Source organism: Anneissia japonica, unplaced genomic scaffold, assembly GCF_011630105.1.
Source record: "Anneissia japonica isolate Jap-2015-1 unplaced genomic scaffold, ASM1163010v1 scaffold287736_len1891122_cov214, whole genome shotgun sequence".
Taxonomy (NCBI): Eukaryota; Metazoa; Echinodermata; class Crinoidea; order Comatulida; family Comatulidae; genus Anneissia; species Anneissia japonica.
The window spans coordinates 1512903-1527282 of NW_022756106.1; the positions used below are offsets into that span (position 1 = coordinate 1512903).

Genomic DNA, 14380 nt, shown 5'->3' on the forward strand with positions numbered 1-14380 from the left:
AGGTATAGGATAGTGTGGATTTTTAAACATTTTTCTAATGGTAATGTTCAAAATAAGTGTCAAGGAAAGTAAGCATGATTGTTGGAAAAATTTTTATTTTGAATTCTCACCCTGACCTTCGCTTGGGCGAAGTGGGCGAAGGTCTGGATCCGCGTCTAGTTAGCATGAATTTTGTAAGCCAGGACCCATAGTGTTTTGTTACGTTTCTTCACAGAGTGGGGGGAAGGAACGAACCCCCACCCGCCGAACCCCCTGGATCCGCCACTGTGATTAGAATCAAATATAGAAATTAAGCTAACAAAAACAACACATCCAAAACAAGTTGGTTATATTAGGCCTGTATTGAAAAAAAAATGTAAATTCAAAAATTCGGCCAAATATAGTTTGGCCGTGACTTTTCAAACGTTACGGCCAGGCAAATTTTTATACGGCCAGATTTGAGGAATCTGGCCGTCAAAAAGGCCAAATGGCAACCCTGCTTCCGGCGGCGGGCGCAAGTGAGCTGCTTGCTCTTGAGGGCGAGCTCTCGAAGTCATTCAACCTGCGTCAACTCACGTCAACATTCGTCAATTCGCGTCAAACAAGATTGTAAATTTTCCCCGTCCCCCTCCCCCAATTAAGAAAGTGAAAAAAAAATTATTGATCGCCCAAAAACGCATCAGAGTTTATTTCCGGGCGTCTAAGAATTTTCCGGCTCTCGAAACCCCACCCCACTCCACCAGCCTCTCTGGATCCGCCCCTGAAGTAAATGTTATTAGTAGTTCTTATTGAAGGATAACTATGCCAATTATGGAGAGATAAACATAAGTTAGGCCTATCATCGTGCTGTTCAATACTTAATGATTACAAAAAAGATCGTTTTTAGCAAAATTTCTGCACGTCCGGCGAGGACGACAGCATCTCCCAGCTTTAGTGTTTTGCTGATAACAAATGACATTGTAGGCCTAAAATTATTTCTTATTATTCTCATTTAATATCTTTCTTATTATTTTGTTGTCGACATGTTGTTGTCGTTATTTTTATTGTTATTGCAACTATTAATATCAATAGGCCTATTGTTTTAGTGAATGTTGTGGGTGTTGTTGTTGTCGAAATTGATGTTGTATTTTATATAATACCAGTGCTTTTTCGACGTCATATAACCCGTTCTGAAATTATTATATTAGTTTATCTTTCGACTTAGAGCACCTAGCTACCACCCACCCTACAAAATAAAAAGAAAAATCGGTTTTAACCCGTTTAAAATCCTTCACTTGTTAGGCTTATTTTTTAGGGAAAAGAAAATAATAATTAGACCTATTATTATTATTATTATTATTATTATCATTATCATTATCATTATCATTATCATTATTATTATTATTATTATTATTATAGTAAAATGAAGGCCAATAAGACTGATACTTCGGGCAATAACAATAAATACATAATAAGTTGGTAATCAATTAGAATGCGTGCATAGAATGTCTTTGTACGATATTTATTCAAATCCAGAAGCATTGAATGAAGACCAACTTATTACGTCAAATTTCTCTTATAACTACAGGAAATTAAACTAGAAATTAGTAAACTAATAATCTTTGAACAGAAAGTAATACTACTACAAGTAAGTTGATCTTCATTCGCAGAACAATACATCGAGATGTAATTACTAGGCCTACATTCATTGACAATTTTAATTTGGCACTTAATGCCAAAAACTAATACACACAAAGTATTGAACCGGCGTCTTATTTGGCATGATGCGTTATGTAACTATAGAAACGTCAAGACATTTGGGTTTTAATTTAAATGTTCTGTTTGAAAAGTGTAATTCTAGATAACTAAATGAACACGATAGAAAAATACTCAAAGCAATCAGCATGAACCATCAGCAATCAGATATAGGACTATACATTCTTGAATAATAAAACAAATGGGAGGAAAGAGAAAATTAGCGAGTGCCATTTTCGACCATTTAGATGTGCCACTGACACAAACTTTGTTTCCTCAGCCGCGCCGGCCCCATTTATGTATTCATCTATTTATTCATTTGGCATCATTGCCATGGAGACGCAAAAGCAGAAAACTCATGGTTTTCGTCGGAAGGACGTGCGCTCCCTGTATGGTCGGCGCTTAGGTAATCTGGGTCATCTAGGCCTATCTGTAAAATTTCCTCGCCGAGTCCCCTCTATTTCAAATTTCTGGATCCGTCACTGCCAATGTACCTTGCACCTCCGCTTAAGCCCCGAACTTAGATATTGCTGCTAATTTCCCACAAAACGATTGTAAACGTACAATACCAAGCGTTTGTGGGAGTATGTGTTTGCGAGACAGTCCCGTAAGAATAATACGATTTCTTTTTCTAATTTATTTTCAATGTCATTCAATTGTAAAAACAAAAAAACCCATAAAACACACACATACACACACACACAACACAATAATATTACTAATAGTCCTACTGCCGATTAAATACAATGAATATGAATATACAATGAACCACAAAGGGTATCATAAAAATTAATGCAATAATGGTTTGTTTTTAGCAACATATGTACGAAATAAAAATATAAATAGAGATTATTTGCACAATCATACGTCTTTCTCATTCAATGAGAAAAAAAGTAAAAATATTGGCTAATCGATATAGATAAAGAATAACGATGGTCGATCGTTGAGTCTGCATTATTTACAAGTGACGTCATTTTTTCATGATTCTCATATCGGATTCCTCTTTCGATGACGAACAACTATTCTTATCAAAAGGTGTACAAGGTGTAACCAGAGGGTGTAACAAAATAAAATGGAGCTTTCGGTTGCACAACGCGGTAGGACGTAGAACTACCAAGACATCTGCGCAAGCGAGAACGTTAAGTTCGCCTCGTCTCGTGAATTCTGTAGGACACAATCTGATTTGACCAAACCTCGTTGAGCAGGGTACGTAGACGGTCAGCCACACATGAGTGAAATCCGTTCTTGCGTTACGTTCTCGCATTAGAGAATCTCGTGATGAAAATTAAACGGCGCATGCGTATATGCGAATTGCTATATATAAACACGACTTTGTACACTTTTATCTTGCACTCTGTTTTACATATGCGTGCTTTCTGTTTTATCGAATGATTTTACATCATTTAATCTCTTCATTCGGCCAGTCCTACGATTTAATGCGTCCATCGTCTAAAAAAGTAAGAAATAAAAAAGGTAATAGTGATAACAATATCTTGAACCCAATAATAAATGTAATAATTGTATAAAGATATTTATAGCATATAAGATTACCATGGCAAATGGCGGATCCACGAATTTGGAATAGAGGGGGCCCAAGAGGGACTTTCACAGTAAGGGACTAGACCTCAGCCTCACCATGATTGGGGCAGAGATGGGAACATTTATGATTATGGCCGAAAATGGCACTCTCAGACGTAAATTTTAATGTAATTTTCTTTTTTCTTCAATTTAAAATTTTTTTTTAAACCTTTGGGGGGGGGGGCGCTGGCTGCTCCCATTGAATCCGCCACTGATGGCTACCATGTTTACTGTATACCTTGTTGTCCTGCAAACAATACACTATGGAAATTGAAACACCTTGCAACGAGTTTGTGATGGCAAACATGTATTGAAAAAACAGCCGATCAGAGTCAAAAGCAAATAGAGCGAACATCCAGGTAAGTCCAAAGATTGGAATAAGAAACAACATCCCACGCAGAGCCTTCCTAAGAGTCGGAAAAAAAACTAGCGATATTGACTCGGACCACTTCATAATGATCTTTCTCATTAACCGTCATCATCCTTAACTACAACATCATCATCATCATCATCATCATCATCAACAAAAACATTTTATTTATCATAATAATAATAATAATAATAATAATAATAATAATAATAATAATAATGATGATGAATTTACCAACTCTACCACCAGAACAATAATAACAGTAGTAGATAGGCCTAATAATAATAATAATAACAATTGCAACTATTGTGAATTTCACAGTCATCATCCTCAACTACAACATCATCATCATCAACATCATCATCATCATCATCATCATCATCATCATCATCATCAACATCATCATCATCATCAACATCATCAACAAAAACATTTCATTTATCATAATAATAATAATAATAATAATAATAACAATAATAATGATGATGATGATGATGATGATGATGATGAATTTACCAACTCTACCACCAGAACAATAATAACAGTAGTAGATAGGCCTAACAATAATAATAATAATAATAATAATAATAATAATAATAATAATAATAATAATAGCAATTGCAACTATTGTGAATTTGTTTAATCAAATTTTCTTTTATAGTGATTTTATATTGTATATAAATGCTATTGTTATTGGCGTTTACACTTTTGGAGGTGAAGTAAAATAATAAAACAAAAAATAAAATAAATAAAAATGATGACAATAATAGCCGAGTCAAATACAATTTAACTTAATTTTGGTTGTCTAATTATAAGTAGTTTGTATTGGAGGATTTATTAATCGAACACTCCAACACCGACTTACTTCAATTGCTGGGTCTCTTTCTTATGCATTGCCTTTATCCCATTCCCAGCGGACCTGGAATCAAGCTGCTCCTTAGTTTTTTTCTTGATTTGCGTTTGTCCACCGCTTGACGATTCTAACGGATGTGACGACACCTTGCCTTTGCTTCGTTCGTATATCACATTGGCAGCTTTCAATGTTACCAGTATGTTGAACTGTGAATAAATATAATAACTAAAGTTCAGCAGTTTCCTCCGCCACCAGGGTGGATTTAGAGGGATGGGCTAAACAGGCTTCAGACCGTCAAACCCAAAAACTTTTACACCAAAATCAATAATAATAATAATAATAGCCTAGTCAGTTGGCCTAAATTTAAAGTTTTAGTTTATTAACCACACCCACCCTTATGTTGGTGCTGAGGTACTAAGTGATGAAGAAAGTTGATTAAACCATCTGACATTTTTGGTAGCCCCCCTCCCCTCACTACGGAAACAATAATGGATCAATTTAATAAGACCACTGCGGCGACCGTGGTTGCCATGCATGCAATGTTTTATTTATTGATACTTCAGAGCACCAAAACAAAAGTAACTAAACATCTACATTCGGAACCAACGTATGTACAGTTAATGCCTGTCCTTGTTTACAAGGACAGGCAACACCCACACACACCACGCAAACCCGCAGCATTACCATTACAATACTTAAGTTCATTCTCTAAGCATAAAAAAACCCAAAAAACATAGGCTTATGTATACACAGAATATGCTTTTCATCATTTTTCTCAATATAGACTACTTAATATATTATAGATAGTCATCATAATCCCACCACCATCATCAACATCGTCATCATTACATCGTCATCATGATCATCATTATCATCCTCATCTTCGTCATCAACAACAATAACACTATCTTTTATCACCTTTATCCTCCATCATCATTAGGCCTATATCATGATACTTAGGCCTAATTACTATTATTTTCAACATTATCATAATCATCATTTTCATCAAATTAATTAAAAAACTCAACGTCATTATAATTATCAATACCAACTAGCATTTTACGATACGTACAAGAAGTATCAAGTACATGGGCACCAAGAACGCAAAGATGGCACCATTAGCCACGTTCAGCCAACAGCTAAGGATTAAAGCAAAAAACACAATTATGAAAAATTATCACTTAGTGTTATGCCACTGCTATTTTTGTTACTAATTATTATATGTTGTCTTTTTTGTTGTTATTGTTACTCTTATAATTAAAGTAATTTATTCTTACATTTTGTCAGTCGCATAGTTGTTTAATGAGGATGCAATCGTGATTGTTACAATAATGGCGGGAATCGTGTAGCAGACGATCATGTAATAGCACAACTTGTTCCATTTGCTCGAAGTTTTTCTGACGACTTTGTCGAGTATGTAAACCGCCTCTGCAGCCATCCAAGTGAACATGCACAGTAATGAATAATGCAGAAATATAGCAATCGCACGACAACTACCCTGCAATTATAACGCAATGCTGACTAATTCAATATTCAATATAAAATCCTTTTACTGACTTATAAGTCACTGACTCTCAATCAACCCGCATACATTTATCAACTTCTTCCCAAATATGTGCCTGGCCGTTCCCTACGTTCATCTGATCTCAATTTAATTTCTGTCCCTCGCACCAACACTAAGACCTTCGGACACAGATCATTTTCATTTGCTGCAGCCACACTCTGGAACGCACTACCACTTCACATTAAAAAATCAACATCAATTGCTTTATTTAAAAAATCACTCAAAACGCACTCATTCCAACAATAACATGAAGCGCCACTGATAATTACTTCGGTTTTTTAAATGGCGCTATATAAGTTCTTACCTTATTATTATTAATTAGTAATCGTAAATTTCTAATTATTCGCTTCATCATCACCATCACTATCATGATGACCATTTATTATCATCACAATCCCCGCCATTATCAATATCGTCTTCATCATCATCATCATCATCATCATCATCATCATCATCATCATCATCATCATCATCATCATCATCATCATCATCATCATCATCGTCATCATCATCATTATCATCATCACCACCACCATCATATCTATCGTTATCACTATCACCAGCATTATCATCATCATCATCATCATCGACATCATTACCATCATCCAAATATAATTAAAAAAATAATGAACTAATGAAAAGTGCAAGCAAAGGTCACTTCTCGTAAAACTTTACCGTATCCTCAGTGTGATTGGCACCAAAGATAAACAACGCATTGAAAACGATCATACAGGCGACAAGATTCTTATGGATATTGTTTCGAAGGCAATTCCACAATTCCCTAAATTAATAAATAAATAATAATGCGCATATTAAAGTAAGCCTATTGGTAAATCAAATAAAACGAAAAGTTTCTAGACTTTCACAACATAATATTATGGTGATAATAGTAATGTTCATAAACACGTAAAATGGGAGGTTTCTAAGACATATAATTTTCGAAATTATATTTTGTACACAGAACGACATTAACTCACTTTTGAATTTTAACACTTTCTAAAACACAACCAGAATTGATAAAAACAGGACAGATGACTTGATCAAAATACGTGATAACAAACAGAATAAAAATGTCACATAAAAAAATATGCCAGAATAAAGATGCTAGTAGTTATTATAATGAACCACTCTGTATAATCGCCTTTGTACTTAGTATTAATTTGAAATGGGAAAGAAGTGATGGGTCCTCGCGTTCAAACAAACACATTTGGCCAGAGGCACCAAATGTACTTTCATTATTCAACAATAGACAGTAAAATGACAGTCAGCACTTTATAGACTAACAAATATTTATTAGCACACAAAGCTAAAAAAAATAGATTATTTATCCACCACCAGGCTGTATAACTAGCAATTTTATCCAAGGACCTACTTCAGCGGCTAAAATCGACCCGGTGGACCGATTTTAGCGGGCAAAAGTAGTCCGGCGGACAGACTTTGGCGGCCAAACTGTTTGCCGGACCTTTTGGCCCGGACCAATTTTGGCGTGACAGGCACAGTCACCTGAAGAAGTTCACTGTCAGTGAACGAAAGCTTGTGCTATTAAATATTTGTTAGTCTATAAAGTGCTGCCTGTCATTTTACACTCTATTACATAATACCAGACTAACACGGCTGCCCCACTATTTCATTATTTAACAAAATTACATATTATACATTATTTAATATATAATTCAACATTGATTCATTATAAGGTTTACATATAGGCCTAGGTAGTTTTGCTTCCAAATTTAGGCCTATATATAAATCATTGGTGGAGCGATTTTCCTTAGTTACAAATAATACGATGTTCAAACAATTATTGATGAATAAATTACTATAAAATCATTATTCATAGGCCTATATAATGACTTCGGCACTTCAAATATTTATAAATAATGTTTTGTTAATTTAAATTATATTTTTTTTATTTATTTATAATGAAAGTACATTTGGCGCCTCATAAGGATTGAGATACATATTTTGTACAGAATAGAATTTAAATGTAAATGACTTGCTATAGGCGTAAGGTGCTATATAATAACGTATTGTTATTATTATTAATAGTAGTAGTAATAATATATTCTTCAACGTTGTAATTAGGTTATTATGTCTGAAAAAACGTTAACACAACGTGTTGCAACAGTTATTAGGACAGAAACGATCATAATTACGAATTTACGGTTGTGCAAAAAAAAACATTTGACGAATATTTATGCCTCGCATAGAAAATAAATAAATTGTGAAATGTTTGATATAGCAGTGTTGCGCATGCCCGCGTCAACTTGATTACAGTATTTAACATTTCAGAAGTACAAACTGATCTTATGCTTACCAGAGAAAAATGTAGACAGATAGTGTGATGAGTAAAGCCAGTAGTGAAATCGAAAGACCAATTATTGTGATATAATTAAGCACGACTTCATGTACGCCCGAGGGCTGAAAAATATATCAAAACTACAATTATTCTACCATCATAAAATACTGTATATTGCATATATAAACAAGATCGGCCTTAATCCGAGAAGCAAACAGGAATCCAAATTAATGGATCTTGATCATGTGCTGATTGTAATATAAAATACAAGTTATAATTGTAGGCCCCCGTGGTTCTACGTTGGTCGACAGTCGCCATACCACAGGACGAATGAGATAGACCTGTTTCCATCAAGCACACACTGAAAACATCAGGACATAAATTTGCAATGAGTATTAGCTGGAAATTGTGGTTCTTATTAATTTATTTCATACCTCATTCTCGGTAATTTGAACAAGCATTGCAAAATTGGTGGTATGGTTGCAGTAGCATATCACGTGATCAACTGTCTCGTCAACGGTTGTACATCCATCCATGGAAAATAAGCTAGACCAAATGAAACGAGTCCAATATTCCTTACATTATGGTAATAGTATTACCGTCAATAAATCCACCAGGAAGTTAATAATTGTAATGTTAGGCCTATATAATGATGTAATATGGAGATTCTGTAAAATCACCAACAGGTTAAATTTGCAATTGAGCATGCGCATTGTCAGATTAGAAATTAAAAATCATAGGCGGGCTTATACAAACCTTTGAGATTCATTCCAAAAACTGCAAACTCGCACCGCTTGGTCGTTGTCTTTTAACGTAAAGCTGGACAGAGTCTTTAAATAATCAAACAAATATATTTTCAGTAGACCATATATAAGTTTTATTAGTTAGATGATAAACACTTTGAATAACAATATATCTAGGCTAAACTATTATTTGGCATAACCCCCATTTTCTAGCGAAATCCTGATATATAGCGAACCATCACATTCCCGTTGCATAAAATTATACAGACGCACATGCGAGAAAAGGCACCCTATAACTCCATAGCCATTATATTAAAGGGGGTGGGGAGCTTAAAATTTGTTAAATTGGCTCCTCACAACTAACCACTGATACCGTACAGGATTTTAAAGGGGAATTTGCTCTCCCGTCGGACAGACTTGGACCCGCCGGGACTCCGACCGAGACTGGCAGTTGGCCTTGGTTCCGACCCCTCCGTCGGCTTGAGCCAACGCTGCTCAGAAGCAGCCTCAAGCTTTTAATTTAGCATGGAAATAAAGCCTATACCCCCTCAGCCCAAACATGTTTGAGGCAGAGATATAGGGCACTCTATTCTTACCGGTATGACTCAAGAAAAACTTTAGGCCTATATTCACAAAAGAGACAATAAAGGCGCTATACGCAATGTACCTAATGCTAAGCAATATATTTCCTCCATGGCTTAAGTGTGGGCCCAGAAAAAGCAGGTTAAAAATGCTATATATGGAAAGTAGTAGCATGACTCAAAATAATGACCAAATCACAATTCGTAGACCTATTATTTTAAATCATGTGAATAAGACAAAATGTAAGTCTATTGCGAAAATGATAAATTGTTCAAAATTAAATTTCTTTTCAACAATTAGATGCATTGAGTTCCTTATCCTCCATGAATAAATAAAGAGCAAGGAACAAGAACACATTATAATACACTGAAAACAATGACTTCATATTAAATTTTACATAAGGTGCAGGTTATTGCAAAATATTAGGGCGATATTAATAATATTGACATTAAGTGGACTAACCTCACTCGAATGCTTATACGTGAGTGTGATGTCACTTGATAGTGGCGTGTAGTCGGGACCAACATAAAGAGTATAACTCAATAAACCACTAACCATATAATACACGCCGATACCACTGCTGTGAGAAAATAGAAAATCAATCTTGTTAACTATAATTATATTTTTTTATTAATATTAAATTATTACTAGTACTAATGATAATAATAATTCCTCTAATTAATTGATCAGTGGCGGATTAAAAGGGTGCCCAGTCAGCTGGGCCCCCAAAAATATATTCCAAGTCAGGCAGGCGTGATGAAAATTTCACCTACCACCCCCGGAAATTCATTTCCTTATACAGTACCGAAAATGCATCAGAATCTGCATTTTCCCTTAAAGGCCAACTCAGACAGCGTCGGCCGACGCAGCCCGACCCGATTTATCGTCGGAGACAGTCTTAAGCCGTCGTGAGAAATATTAAACACGTTTAATATTCTACTACGCGACTGCCCCCGACGCACACCATCGCGTCTGCGTTCAACTCACACAGACCCGACGCGACAACAAATCGCGTCGGGCGTCGTCGGTCGATGCTGTCTGAGTTTCCCTTTACATCTCAGGTAGTCTCTACACTATTTGTTCACACTGTACGCGTCCTTTGCGAATGAAAAAACGACACAGTGCCGGTGCAGTTAGCTGGTATCATGATATTTTAAGTACTGTAGATCGAGAATTTTTAGAAAGAAGAGGGATACAAAAGCCACAAAAATTACATATATTTTTTTCGGAAAGTAACATTTATTAATTTTTCATTATCATAATAAAATCAAATATACAAAGACAAATAAATAATAATATTGATAGAACAGAAGTCATCATATCAAGGATCAAAATGAAAGGTTTCCACAGAAACTATACGGTAAAGCTTGTACAAATTGGAACCAAAATTCAATTATACAAATAAGATTCAAATTATTGTGCGGTAAGCAGTAAACGGAAAACAGGATGTCTGGTATACATATTTCTGTAAATTATCTTATTTCTTTTTTGTTTAATTATTTGATTTCATGGCATTACATGTATGCGTGAGATTTTGGTCCGCGTGAGAGCGTGATGAGACAGACCCAAAATGCACGATTTACGTTGAGACTTGGTGTGTATGTAAGTCGCAATTTGTTAATTTTTACTTACTCGCTGATGTTGACAGGTTGATCAAATGAGTCCGTCTTCCAATAAACTGAGTAAACTACGACGTCTAAATAAAAATATTTGTTCAGTTACCGTTAATACATCCGGGTAATTGTATAATATGTTGTAATATCAGTTTATTATTAAATTAATATAGCTTGATTAATTTATTGATTAATTTACGGAATGGTTGACTGATTACTGATTGATTTATTGCATGATTGACCGATTGATTGATTGATTAATGGAATGATGGGTGGAGGATAGATGTGTGAATGGATAATGGATGAAAATAACCAAAATATAGATGGATCGATAGATTGATGTTGGGTAGGAGAGGTGTAAATATGGATAGGTATAGACTATAGATAGTTGGTGGATTTATTTAATGATGTATGCCGGACGAACGGACAAACGGATGGTTGGCTTTACTGGATGCATGGAAGAATGGATGTATGAGTTGGTTTGAATAAGTACAGTATATAAAAACAATAAGCCAATTCGTAGTTTAAACTGCACATGCCCCTATCAAAGGTCAATCGACAAACACATGTTGTGTGGAGGGGTTGTGTGACCTTGATACGGGTATGCTCAATTCAAACTATCAAACTACGATTGGCTTATTAGATGTACCGTCGTGGTTCGCTGTAACATTGATGTCAATCTGGAACACACCATTTTGCTGTAGTGATTTCGAAATGGTAACATTTGTCGCCAATGGTTGACCAGTAGGATTATGCCTATACCGTGTAATATGTCCATCTGTCAATTATTATAGAAGCACAGTTAAATTTCATTAAATGGTAAAGCTAAAGCCGGACACTCACTGCGTCGTATGCTATCTTAGTGCTAAACGTGCGACGGAGCCTGCTGATTGTCGGTGGCAATCTGAAGGGATCATCATTAAAAAACAATCCGTTGCGCGCGCGTCGTGGCGTTGCGTTCTCCATAGAATCGCATCGGCCGACGAAGTTGAGTGCCCGGCTTAACAATGATGATGACAATGGTGGTGGTGGTGATAATAATAATGACGATTATAATATGGTCTAATCGCAGTTGTCCATTCTTGATTATAGTTCAGGCAGCAGGTCCTTTTTGTTTAAAGGGGCTTTGGATTCTTACATTTTCAACATCATTGGCTGGATTAATTCGGACTCAAAAAAATTACTTGCGTATGCAGGATTGCAGGTTACAACTCACCACATGAATCCGAAGATACCTGAAATGGTGACTTAGGTTGCTTCAAAAATTCTGACATAAACTTTTGTTCTTCCTTAGTAATTCTTTGTAACTGTATGTCTAGTTCATCAATCTATGAAGATTCGATAAAAAATAGCCATATTATTAAATATGGCAGTGGTTATTTATCTCGTTGAAAGCCTTTAGTTCATAGCATTTTCGTGATAGTGAGCATACGCAAACCTTAAATAAGATACAGTGTGCGGTATTTGAATTGTCATGGTGTACGCCTTCAACGTGCTTCACTCGATTTTGTGATTATAAAGACATATAATGTATACATAACAATGCAATAAATCACAATGCCTTGAGAAAAACGTGTTTTAAAGGGAAATCCACTGAGCCTTTTTGGTATTGGGTTCGAAAACCGATGGGGATGCCATGCCATAAACCTACATAGCTCTCTCCACACTTTCATGTTATGTGATCTCCAATCTCAAAAAAATCACAGGCAGTTGTTAAATAAAACTTGATAGTGTAGAACCTATGGAACGCCGTTACTGCCTTTGGTGGCTCTTTTCCGTTCGGCGCATTTGTTATTCGGCCCTTTTAACATTACGTTCGGTGCTTTTACATTACGTTCGGTGCTTTTTACATTACGTTCGGTGCTTTTTACATTACGTTCGGTGCTTTTTACATTACGTTCGGTGCTTTGAACATTACGTTCGGTGCTTTTACATGACGTTCGGTGCTTTGAACATTACGTTCGGTGCTTTTACATGACGTTCGGTGCTTTTTACATGACGTTCGGTGCTTTTATTAACATTACATTCGGTGCTTTGAAACATTACGTTCGGTGCTTTTATCATTACGTTCGGGGCTTTTGCCGCACTTACGGATCTTTTATCATTTGGTGCTTTTTAGTTTTAGCTTTCGGCCCTTTCATCATTACGTACGGTTCCTTTATCATTCGGTACTTTCATGACCTTTGACATCGGGTCAAGTGGAAAAAATCAACGGCTGTGGGAACGAGCCTAGTGGAACTCTCTCTTTCTTCGTGCCGCCGTCGATCGTTGACAAGCGAGGAAAGACAATGGCCAAATCTATTAGTATTGAAGATGCCTTGAAAAAAGTAGACTTGATTCACCTTCTTCCGAATTTTGAAAGAGAAAAGGTAAACTTTTATGCCTAGCTAGGCCCTAGCCCTATGCCTAGGTACCTGGCCCTAGGCATAGTAGCTAGTAGTAGGCATGCCTATGATGCCTAGGCCTAGCTCTATTACTAAATTAGATATGATTATGAAGCAGTGTGTGTGGCGGGGGGAGGGGATAATTTTCTTGTCCTCCCAGTTTAGGCTACGTACAGCCTAGGCAAGGCCTAGCTAGACTAGATCTAGATTCCTCCTAGTCTAGGAGGGTAGGCAGGTACACATCTAGATGTGTATAAGAGACAGTGCTAAAGTAGTAGTAGTACTGTATATTTGCAGGCTTCCCAATTTATAAAAATAAAATAATGTAAAGGCCCTAAATAAATAAATATAAATAAATAAATAAAAGTAATACAAATTCGGTAGGCCTAGGGCCTAGGTAGTAGTAGGCCTAGGCTAGGGAGCACTTGCCTGTTTTAATATAAAAAATTGAAGTATTACTATTGATTAACAATCAAAATAATAAAAGTTATAATTAAAGAGCTATAAAGTAACAGAAATATAACAAGAATAAAATAGTTCTGGTATGTGTTTAGGCCCTAATCAGTATTCACACATTGCTATTAGGCCTAGTGTCAGTGAGTCTTAAATTTGAGATTTTGCAAGAATTGTTTTTTTCCAAAATAGTATAAATAAGTACACATAAAAATAAATTTAACAAGTAAA

At 35.8% G+C, this 14380-nt stretch overlaps 1 protein-coding gene across 2 annotated transcripts in view; it reads right to left on the reverse strand.

Annotated features, from left to right (window-relative positions):
• Positions 1-1466: 1466 nt before the first annotated feature.
• The window catches only part of LOC117123962 (adhesion G protein-coupled receptor E3-like), a gene marked incomplete at its 5' end in the record, with an annotated part of 16862 nt that continues 3948 nt past the window's right edge, over positions 1467-14380 (reverse strand). Inside the window, 13 exon segments of one of the 2 annotated variants that reach the window (XM_033270061.1) lie at positions 1467-3162; positions 3530-3698; positions 4527-4720; positions 5587-5653; positions 5792-6012; positions 6754-6859; positions 8393-8496; positions 8809-8920; positions 9131-9204; positions 10162-10279; positions 11332-11395; positions 11962-12090; positions 12529-12640. In XM_033270061.1, the coding sequence (XP_033125952.1) occupies positions 3073-3162; positions 3530-3698; positions 4527-4720; positions 5587-5653; positions 5792-6012; positions 6754-6859; positions 8393-8496; positions 8809-8920; positions 9131-9204; positions 10162-10279; positions 11332-11395; positions 11962-12090; positions 12529-12640 (1560 nt within the window). 2 annotated transcript variants of the gene reach the window in all.